This window comes from Cibotium barometz, chromosome 40, assembly GCF_041138505.1.
Source record: "Cibotium barometz isolate CiBa-2024 chromosome 40, ASM4113850v1, whole genome shotgun sequence".
NCBI lineage: Eukaryota > Viridiplantae > Streptophyta > Polypodiopsida > Cyatheales > Cibotiaceae > Cibotium > Cibotium barometz.
In genome coordinates this window covers 16289903-16301062 of record NC_141085.1, presented here as the reverse complement: position 1 = coordinate 16301062, position 11160 = coordinate 16289903, and the positions used below count along the sequence as shown (strand labels likewise).

General features: G+C 44.2%; 1 protein-coding gene across 1 annotated transcript; it reads left to right on the top strand.

Annotated features, from left to right (window-relative positions):
- Positions 1–3000: 3000 nt before the first annotated feature.
- On the top strand, positions 3001–8135 carry LOC147615248 (pentatricopeptide repeat-containing protein At4g04370-like). The gene is made up of 8 exons (XM_086778975.1): positions 3001–3065; positions 4213–4458; positions 4584–4695; positions 4796–6367; positions 6528–6590; positions 7138–7692; positions 7810–7967; positions 8060–8135. The coding sequence occupies exons 1-8, from the start codon at positions 3001–3003 to the stop codon at positions 8133–8135; spliced, it is 2847 nt and encodes a 948-aa protein (XP_086635101.1).
- Positions 8136–11160: the final 3025 nt, after the last annotated feature.

Genomic DNA, 11160 nt, shown 5'->3' with positions numbered 1-11160 from the left:
ACTTCCAAGTGTAAAAGCATAGCCACTAGTAGACCTCCTGTCATATGCGCTACCTGCCCAATCAGCATCTGTGTAGCCATGTATGTCCAAGCTTTTACAACTCTCATAAAATAAACCATAATGTGCTGTGGTCTTCACATATCTCATGATGCGTCTCATTGCATCCAAATGTGGTTTCCTGGGGCTCTGCATAAACTGGCTCACTAGCCCCACAGCATAACTCAAATCCGGGCGTGTGATATATATGAGACTACCAAAAATCTTCTTGTACATAGAAGGATCATCCAATTCCTTGCCATAATCAGCCCGCAACTTCACATTTTGCTCCAATGGTGTACTCATAGGCTTACACCCTGTCATGCCATACTTTGCTAACATATCCAATGCATATTGGCGCTGTACGAACCATGTACCTGCATGATCTTTGACCACTTCAATTCCAAGGAAGTATCTCAACTCACCAAGATCTTTCATGTCAAATTGCCCACTCAAAGCTTTCTTGACATGCATCACATCTGCACCATGATCACCTGTGATAATCAAGTCATCCACATAGATGACGAGTAAAACAATCCCATGCTCTGTCTTCTTCACATAGAGTGAAGAATCTGCTGTAGAAGTCTGAAAACCAAGTGAGATAAGATATCTGCTCATCTTATCACTCCAAGCACGAGGTGCTTGCTTCAGACCATACAATGCCTTTTTCAATCTGTATACGTGAGTGGGATATCTAGGGTGTACATACCCTTCTGGCTGTGCCATGTACACTTCCTCTTGTAGATCTCCATTTAGAAATGCATTCTTGATATCCATTTGATGCATTTCCCAGCCATTAGCTGCAGCCATACCAATGACTGCTCTCACTATGCCCATCTTAGCCACTGAACGTCTCATCATAGTCCAATCCTTGGGTCTGTGCATAACCCTTTGCTACCAATCTTGCTTTATGTCTTTCAATAGAACCATCAGATTTGCACTTCACTTTGTAAACCCATTTACATCCAATAACATTCTTGTCCTTTGGTAATGCAACCAAGTCCCATGTATCATTATGGACCAATGCGTCCATCTCAACATCCATTGCTTTCTCCCATACATGCTCTCCAATAGCCTCTGTATAGCATGTAGGTTCCACATGCTTCACCATAGATGTCATATATGCATAGTGCATAGCAAAATCTCTATATGTCAACCTGTCAACAGGATATCTGACTCTCTGGGATCTCCGCAATGCATGTGGGTCACTCTGTACACCTGTAACTCTAGCATGTGGTGGCACATATCTGTCCTGCCTCGCACCAAGTGTGCGTAAAAAAGGTATGCCAAGCTCCTCATCCAAACTCTCTGAACTAGATGACTCATAACCTGTGATTCCAATTCCTTCGACCTTCTTCTTTCCTTTATCCATAGCACTACTCCCAGTGCTCACACTCTCATGCCTCAAACGTCCTGACCATGGACGTACACTGCTACTCTCAGCTTCTGCTGCTGGCCCAGACATAGTAGTAGAACTAGAACTTGCTTGTGGCAAGTTCACAGGCACATCTGCCTCAAGTGACTCAATGACTCCCTCATCTTTTGCTTTGTACCAACTAGCAAGCTCATTAAACACCACATCTCGTGAGATGACCACTTGTCTAGTTTGAGGGTTATAACATTTGTATGCCTTTCGATCCTGTGCATATCCAACAAATACACATTTCTCTGCCTTAGGATCCAACTTCCTTCTTCTTTCATCAGGCACATGTACATAAGCTATGCATCCAAAAACTTTGAGATGTCCAATGTCTAGCCTATAACCTGTAAGCCGCATCTCTGGCGTTGTCGTGCTATGGCACGTCTATGGTGTGAAACCATGGAAGTGAGGCCATAAAATACAAATCCAGGTGCAGTTGTAGGGCTACCATATGCACGTGTATTTCCTCTTCGGAGAGTCGGGTTTTACGAGCTTTATGGATGCACTGGATGACCCTAAACAAGCTGTCAGAAGGGAGACTATACAATATTGTCGAGCTTGGGATGCTTTGTGTGGGAACAGCCCCTTGGGAAGAATGAGGTGTAAAGAGCCTTAAGTGTTGATGCTTATCAACTCTTTGAAAAAATACAAGGAAAATGGAGGGCGTGTAATTCCAAAATGGGAAAACCCAGAAATTTTGCTGCAAAAGAGGAAATCCCCGCCTTATCTGCGGGAAATTCTGGATATCCAGGAGGCGTGCTATTTTGAGAAAATATATTAGAGAGGGGGGGCTTCAAAAATGATAGAGAGGAAGCTGGGGAGAGCTTGTGGAGTTGTGGATGTGGAGGAGACTACCAGAGAAGCTTACGTGTGAGCCTGGAGGGCAAGATTGCAGGCGAAGGGGCTGAATTTGCTAACACTTTCGACTGAGATGTTAATAGGAATCTTGAGATAAGGGGCCACCAGTCGTAAAAGGGGACTTGCCATCTCAATCAAGAGCACATGAATTAGTGGAGAGCAACAAGTTTGTGTGTGAAGAGAATGGCAAGGGTCTCCGTGAAGAGAGCTTGAGCAGCATGGGCTGCATTAACTGTTGTGATTTTCATTTGTTCTTTTGTCTCTGCGGCCGTAGTGCCTTAGGCAGCATGGCAACATCATCTTGGGCTGCTTCTACGGCAGCAGCGTGCATAGCAGTGTTGTGGGCTCCTTCACCAATGGAGGAAAATTCAGTAGCGTGGGCTGAATCTGCATTATGGACAGGGCATTTCCTTCCGGAACATCTTCATAGCCAGCTTCTGCGGCACAAATTCCTGCCTACTATATGATTGCATTGATGAGGCCATGTGTTGGTGACCTGGTAAGCTTGTACCCATTTGTTTAAATTGAAAAGCTTCTGCTGAGTTATATGTTGTGTCTCTTTACTGGGATTTTGGATGTAACTCTCACAGCCAGACACCCAGTGTGTTCCCGGCTAGACCGCACACGTCATGACAGCTTTGGTGAACCCGACGTGAAACAGCTGGGGTGAGAGTAGAAGGGGAATCATGGGTGATCAACACGAGCAGCAAGGATTTCGTCCGGACGTCAACACCATGCAGATGTTTCAGACGTTTGTGCTCTACATGCAACAGCAACAGGCAGTCGAAAGAAGGCTGGGTGAAGTGGGAAAACAAAGGTAATGTTATCTGATTTGAATGCTGGATGAAAAACGATATGATATCTGGAATGTATGGATACATGCAAGATGACATACAAATCAAGATGATGCTTGAGGAAAATTAGAGCAAATAGATACACAATCAGGGCTTTCTGAAAGGCAGGTACAAAAATGAAGGAAATATACTATAATGATGCTATATCTTAGCTGATTGGAGAACTTCTAAAGCATGACAAGGATGCAAAGGAGGTAAAAATAATGGCAGACAAAGCAAAGAAGGCTATAGGGGCCTATGACACTGATGCATTTCTCGAAAAGAGAGAGCCAGGAGCTTATAGGACTTGTAGTCTTCCATAATAAAACTATTAGGGAAGAAGAAGGATTACAAGGGCTTATGACACTTGTTCACCTCAAGAGAAGGGGATAACAAGGAGCTTGTATAGACTTGTAGTTCTCTCTTAGGACTGTAGAATAGGCAACAAGGGCTTGTGACACTCATCCTTCTCGACAGCTAAGGAAGGAGAGGAGCTTGCAATGACTTGATCCATTCCTGCCACTTCAAGGGCCTATGACACTCATCTATTCCAATAACCAAGGATAGAGAGGAGCTTGTAGTGACTTGAAGCTAACTCTTTGTCTCAAGGGCTTACGACACTCAACCTTTTTGATAGCTGAGGAAGGTGAGGAGCTTGTATTGACTTGAGGTCTTCCCTACAAGTTGCAAAACAGTTAGAATGCTCAAGAACTTATGAATGCCGGAAAGGTGGACACTTCTTTGTACTCTAATTGTCGGAATATCTGAAAGAAACTCTTTGAAAAAACAGGGCTAAATGTATGCAATGATAATCTGAATGAATGGTTCGACATAGAGAAAGCCCCAACATCAGAAGGATAAAAGGAGTGCCAATGCAGAATGCTGTAGAATTGAGTGTATGAACATGGAGATTAAAGCTCTACTCGTTGTTCAGGAAAGCCATATATGATGGCATTATATGTATACATGGAATGCTCATTTGTAATACATGAATAAACTATGTGCCAGTTAATGGCTGCAACCAGTTAGAGTCTTTGAAAAGAAGCTCATGGTGATTTGAAGCAGTACAGGACATCGGTGGAAGGCGAAGGCTTTACTGGATGGCAGACATGCCCACGACTACATCATCACACATGGGCACGAGCAAAGCCTGCTTCTGGTCAACCTTCTCTTGCACGTGTACGGCAGCTGTGGTGCCCTGGATGAGGTGCACTCCCTGTTTGCCAGAATGCATCAGCTGGATCTCTTCGCTTGGAATTTCGCCATCAAAGCTCATGCTATGCATGGATATCACATTGAAGCCTCCACCTAGTAGGGCAAATGCAGCTTCAAGGATTCTTGCCTCACAAGTTCATCTTCATTAGCCTCTTCACCGCTCTTACCCACTAATCCACTCTCAAAGCAGGTATGTGGATGCATGCTTGCATGTATGGCAGTGAATTTGAAATGGATATTGCAGTGGGTACGGCTCTTATCACCATGTATGGCAATTGTGGGCAGCTAGAGTATGCTCAAAGAGAATTTAACAGCATGTCTCACCATGATTCCGTCTCTTGGACTGCTATGATTGCTACATATGCTCAATGTGGGAAAGGTAGTCATGCACTTTTCCTGTTTGATCTCATGCTGTTGCATGGATTGATGCCAGATCTGGTCACCTTTGTTAGTGCCCTTGATGCATGTGCTGGTCCAGCGTGGTCGAGTTCTGCTTTTCAGGAGGAGCCAGCAAACCATGCACAAGCATTTGGATCTAGATCCACTCCTAGAGTGCAAATGGATGCACAAGAGCAAGAGGCCAAGGGCTGGGGCCTTCTCTCTCCCTCTTCTCCTTCCTGTGCCTGCTCTGCTCTGCTCTGTGGGTCTGTCAAGATATGGTCGGTTCTTTGGATCTGGCGGAGGCATGGCCATCCTGCTGTATAAGCAGGAACCCTTCCAAGGTACACGTAAAGCTTCAAATTTCATGGAAACACAAGGGCCTTCATTATCATCATCATCATCATCATCATCATCGTCGTCGTCATCGTCAAGGGAAACCATATATGGCCTTCTGCAGACATGCAGTAGAAGGAAAGATCTAGCAACAGGCAGAAACTTGTATTCCCTCATGGTCATCTATAGCCTCAATACAGTTGCAGCTTTGGCAGACCATCTCATACGCCTTTTTGCCTCTTGTGGGAGCCTAACAGAGGCCAATCAAGTGTTCTCCCAAGTGGCAAACCCAACTGTTTACACGTGGAATGCCATCATCTCAGCCCATGCAGAATTTTCTCAAGCTTGTATTGGCATCAGAGCAGTTGAGCCTGGGAGGCTCATACATTATCAGATAGTTAGCTTTGGCCTTGATTCTGATGTGCTTGTTGGGAGCACCTTGATTGACATGTATGCTAAATATGGATGCCTAGTGGAGGCCCACAGAGTTTTTGCTACGCTTCGGCATCGGAATTATGTGTCATGGGGGGTGCTGATTGCCGGCTATGCTCAGCATGGCCATGGCCTTCTTGCCATACAACTCTTTGAGACTATGCATCAAGAGGGCGTATGGCCAGATAAAGCCACATTTCTGTGTGTTTTGAAAGTATGTGGTAGTGTCAAAGCTGTAGGACAAGGCATGTTGATACATGATCAGATAATAAGCCTAGGGTTGGAATTGGATGATTTCCTTGGCAACTGCCTTGTTGATATGTATGCCAAATGTGGGATTATGGAGGAGGCACATACTGTGTTTGACAACCTATTAAACAAAGATGCTGTATCTTGGGTGGCATTGATCTCAGGGTATGCCCAACATGCAGATGGAAAGTTTCCCCTTGATCTCTTCATGAAGATGCAACTGAAGGGCATACTGCCAGACAGAGTCAGTTTTCTGTGTGTGTTGAAAGCCTCTGGAAGCTTAGGTATGGTAGAGCAAGGTCAGATAATACATGATCAAGTCATTAAGTATGGATACGACATAGATTCAGACATCCAGAATACCATTATCCACATGTATACAAAATGTGGAAGCCTAGAGGAGGCATGTGTGGTTTTTGAGCGGGCAGAGAATCAAGATGTTGTGACTTGGGGTGCATTGATTGCAGGGTATGCGCAGCAAGGGCCTAGTTTTCGTGTCCTAGAACTCTTTGAAACAATGCAAGAGGAGGGCATAAAACCAAACACATTCATTTTTTCTTCTATATTGATGGCATGTGGTAGCTTAAGAGAATTGGAGCAGGGCAGACTAGTACATGCTCAAATAATCGTAAATGGGCTTGAACTAGACATGGTCGTGGGGAACTCCCTTCTTGATATGTATGCCAAGTGTGGGAGCATAAATGAGTCTTGCAACGTGTTTTACAAACTACCAAGTGCAGATGAAGTATCATATGGTGCACTTATTGCAGGATGCGTCCAGCATGGGCACGGGCATCTTGCATTGGATCTTTTCAAGGAAATACAACAGGAGGGTACAAATCCAAGCAAAACTATATTTACATTAGGACCTCAATGGAAGGCTTCTTGGGCCCTTTTATTTGGCAGTTTAAGGAGTCAAACCTTTTCTCTTAAGAAGAAACGTTTTCTAATTAGAAGCTTAAAAACGGCTACTTTATTCGAATTTAAATTTTGGGGGGAAAATGAAATTTAAAATCTAGCGAACAAAACCATATCATGTAACATATCTATGGAAAGCTCTTGATGCGTAGATCACGGATCTATAATCTCCGCTCAAATCGGAGCTTGTATGTAGAAGTTATGGAGGTCCGAAAATTGTAAAATTGCCTCCCCCCCTTTTTGGGGGAAAAGTGCACCCTTTGACCACTCTTACACCTCTCTTAAAAACCCAACATTTCAGTCCACATGGCAACCCCCCATTTGGCTATTCCTTAATCACCTTGATTAGGCTTGGGCAAATTAAAGGGCCCAAGAAGACCCCATTCACTTCCTAATGCATGCATTGTGAAAGCATGTGGCACCTTGGGAGGCTTAGAAGTGGGTGGGCTCATTTACCAACAGGTTATTGAGAGTGGTTTTGAGTCGGATATGGTTGTGGGGAGCTCTCTTGTTGACATGTATGTAAAATGTGGGAGCTTAGAGGATGCACATGTGGTGTTCAAAACTATGGTGGAGCGAGATTTGGTATCATGGGGAGCAATCATTGCAGGGTATGCTGAGAGCGAAAACAGCTTCCCTGCACTTAAACTTTATGGCAAAATGCATCAGGAAGGAGTCATTCCAAACAAGGTCATCTTTTTATGCATTCTCAAGGCCTGTGGTAACATAGCAGCTGCAGAGCAGGGCAGACAGATACATGGGGAAATCACAAGGAGCGGACTTGAAACAGATTTGCTTGTTGGAAGTGCCCTTGCTGACAAGAAGCAAACAGAAATAGAGCTACGAAAGAAGTTGGAAGAAGCCAAGAAAAGGGAGGCTGATCTAGAGAATGATTTGGATGAGAATGTGGGTTCAGAGGATGAAGAAGCTGAAGATAACGTGTCAAAATTTGATGAAGATGAGGGTGACATTCAAATCAGTATAGATTTGAAGAAGATTAGCCTACATAGCAACTTGGTGGCACATACCGGAGGATGTGCAGGTTTAGAGGGGGTGGATGTCGTGCTATGGCACGTCTATGGTGTGAAACCATGGAAGTGAGGCCATAAAATACAAATCCAGGTGCAGTTGTAGGGCTACCATATGCACGTGTATTTCCTCTTCGGAGAGTCGGGTTTTACGAGCTTTATGGATGCACTGGATGACCCTAAACAAGCTGTCAGAAGGGAGACTATACAATATTGTCGAGCTTGGGATGCTTTGTGTGGGAACAGCCCCTTGGGAAGAATGAGGTGTAAAGAGCCTTAAGTGTTGATGCTTATCAACTCTTTGAAAAAATACAAGGAAAATGGAGGGCGTGTAATTCCAAAATGGGAAAACCCAGAAATTTTGCTGCAAAAGAGGAAATCCCCGCCTTATCTGCGGGAAATTCTGGATATCCAGGAGGCGTGCTATTCTGAGAAAATATATTAGAGAGGGGGGGCTTCAAAAATGATAGAGAGGAAGCTGGGGAGAGCTTGTGGAGTTGTGGATGTGGAGGAGACTACCAGAGAAGCTTACGTGTGAGCCTGGAGGGCAAGATTGCAGGCGAAGGGGCTGAATTTGCTAACACTTTCGACTGAGATGTTAATAGGAATCTTGAGATAAGGGGCCACCAGTCGTAAAAGGGGACTTGCCATCTCAATCAAGAGCACATGAATTAGTGGAGAGCAACAAGTTTGTGTGTGAAGAGAATGGCAAGGGTCTCCGTGAAGAGAGCTTGAGCAGCATGGGCTGCATTAACTGTTGTGATTTTCATTTGTTCTTTTGTCTCTGCGGCCGTAGTGCCTTAGGCAGCATGGCAACATCATCTTGGGCTGCTTCTACGGCAGCAGCGTGCATAGCAGTGTTGTGGGCTCCTTCACCAATGGAGGAAAATTCAGTAGCGTGGGCTGAATCTGCATTATGGACAGGGCATTTCCTTCCGGAACATCTTCATAGCCAGCTTCTGCGGCACAAATTCCTGCCTGTGCTTCGTCTGCTGCTTTAACTTGGAGGTTGTCTTCATATTCTGTGAGCCCTTTCTTTGCTCGATGGCTTCGGATTGTCAGAGGAGTTAAAGGGATTGCTGCAGAAAGCTGAGCGTCTGCAGGCTAGACTTATCATCAATAGAGGCAAAGAAATCAAAAATTATACCTTCTGCTTCTGCACTTCGTACATGTGCATGATCCCCTTCTGCGTGAGAGGTGTGACCTTAGGTAGCATAGGCTATTGCATCTTCTTGAGGGTGCATGTGGCAAGGATCTCGATCTACAGGAGCGGCTTGGGCTGCAACATTGATGGGGAAATAATCAGTATAGTGGGCTGCTATGGTCAAGTTTTTGGCTGCCAATGGCTTTTGTCAGGACTATATTGATGCCTTTGTGGGTTGTGGACCTTGATGCATTCCATGGCTATGTTGATGATTATGATGTTGATGGAAACGCATAAGAAGTGACAGGCTGACACAGAGCTACTGGGAGGCTCATAGAGGCTAAAATACCATAGGTGTTGTGTTTTGGTGACTTATGTGCACTACTTGTCTCTGGTCTTCACAAAACTCTTTTCCAAAATAATATACTATATGATTGCATTGATGAGGCCATGTGTTGGTGACCTGGTAAGCTTGTACCCATTTGTTTAAATTGAAAAGCTTCTGCTGAGTTATATGTTGTGTCTCTTTACTGGGATTTTGGATGTAACTCTCACAGCCAGACACCCAGTGTGTTCCCGGCTAGACCGCACACGTCATGACAGCGTGCTTCCATGAATGGCTGCTGTAGGTGTTTTGTTCAGTATATACACTGCAGTAGCACATGCTTCTACCCAATAGTAATTTGGCATGCTCTTTTCATTGAGCATCGCCCTAGCCACTTCACATATAACTCTATTCTTTCTCTCAGCCACACCATTCTGCTGAGGTGTATACCTGCAAGTCAATTGTCTTCTTATTCCATGCTTCCTCAAGAAATGCTCAAAAGCTTTTGAGGTGTATTCACCACCTCCATCTATTCTCAAACATTTAATCCAACAGCCATATTGCTTTTCTGCAAAAGTTTTGAAATCCATGAACTTTTCCAACACTTCACTCTTCTCTTTCAGAAAGTATATCCATGTCATCCTGCTAAAGTCATCAATGAATGTCACATAGTATAGACTGCCTTTGATAGATGGGTTTTGTGTGCAGGACCCCATACATCACTATGTATGATCTCAAGTGGCATGTTACTCATATTTCCTTCTCTAGGAAACCTCAACCTTGCCTGCTTTCCAAACTGACAGGCTTCACAAACATGCATATGTCCATCATATTTGAACCTAGGCAATCCATTGACAATGCCTCTTGTTTGCATGTTCTTTAATCTCTGTATATTGACATGTCCAATCCTCTTATGCCACATATCAATGTCCTGTACCACATTTTTACTTTTGGAGAACATGGCTGATTTTAGCTCAGGAATTCCAGCATCCAGCTTAAACAATCTGCCTTCTTTCTTTCCTTTAGCAATGACTCTACATCCATGTTTGAAATCTTCAACGAAGCATCCATGCTCGTTGAAACGAACCTGTAATCCTTGTTCCACCATTTGACCACAAGCTCTTTGTGATAGAAGGCACATATAACACATCAGACATAGACTTTGTTTGACCATTATGCATGACCAATGGTACACTTCCAACATGTGTAATGACATGCTGGGTATCATCACCTGTTTCCACATAGCCTTTTACATCCATAGGCTTCATATGCTCAAACCATTCACCATGACATGTCATATGGTTTGATGCTCCTGAGTCCATATACCATGTGTCATCATTCTCAGCATTTGTTGTCATAGAACCCACAACATGCTTCATAGCAAACAAACGATTTGCTGTGCCATCATTACTGCTTGATGCATAGTTTCCACCATGTTGTGCATAATTACCACCATAATGACCACCATGCTGTGCTCTTCCCCCTCTCAAATCATTCTGTTTGCGGAAACAATCTCTCGCCATATGACCATATTTGCCACAATAATGGCATTCCACATCTTGCATAGAATGTTGTTGGCCTTGCCAACGTCCTCTACCACGGGGGTTACCACGACCTCTTTGAGGTGCATATCCACGACCACCTCGAGCACCATATGAAGGCTGAAAATTATGTTGTGGAGGCCTATCTTGCCATCCACTACCATTACCACCACGTCCACGTGATGTGAATCTCCCCCTGCCTCTAAAGCTTCTCTGCGAGTAGAAAGCCTGATTTCTGCCATCATCATGGCTAGTAGATGCATCCAGAAATGAATCACTGAGCTTGATTTCCTCAACCAACAAGAGTGAAACCAACTCATCAAAGTCGAGTAGACCTGTACTCCGAACTGAGATAGATGTATCAAAAGATTTGTATTCCTTGCCAAGACCACGCAAGGTAATATCCACCAAATCATCATCAGGCAGCATGGGGGCATTTATTGTGGC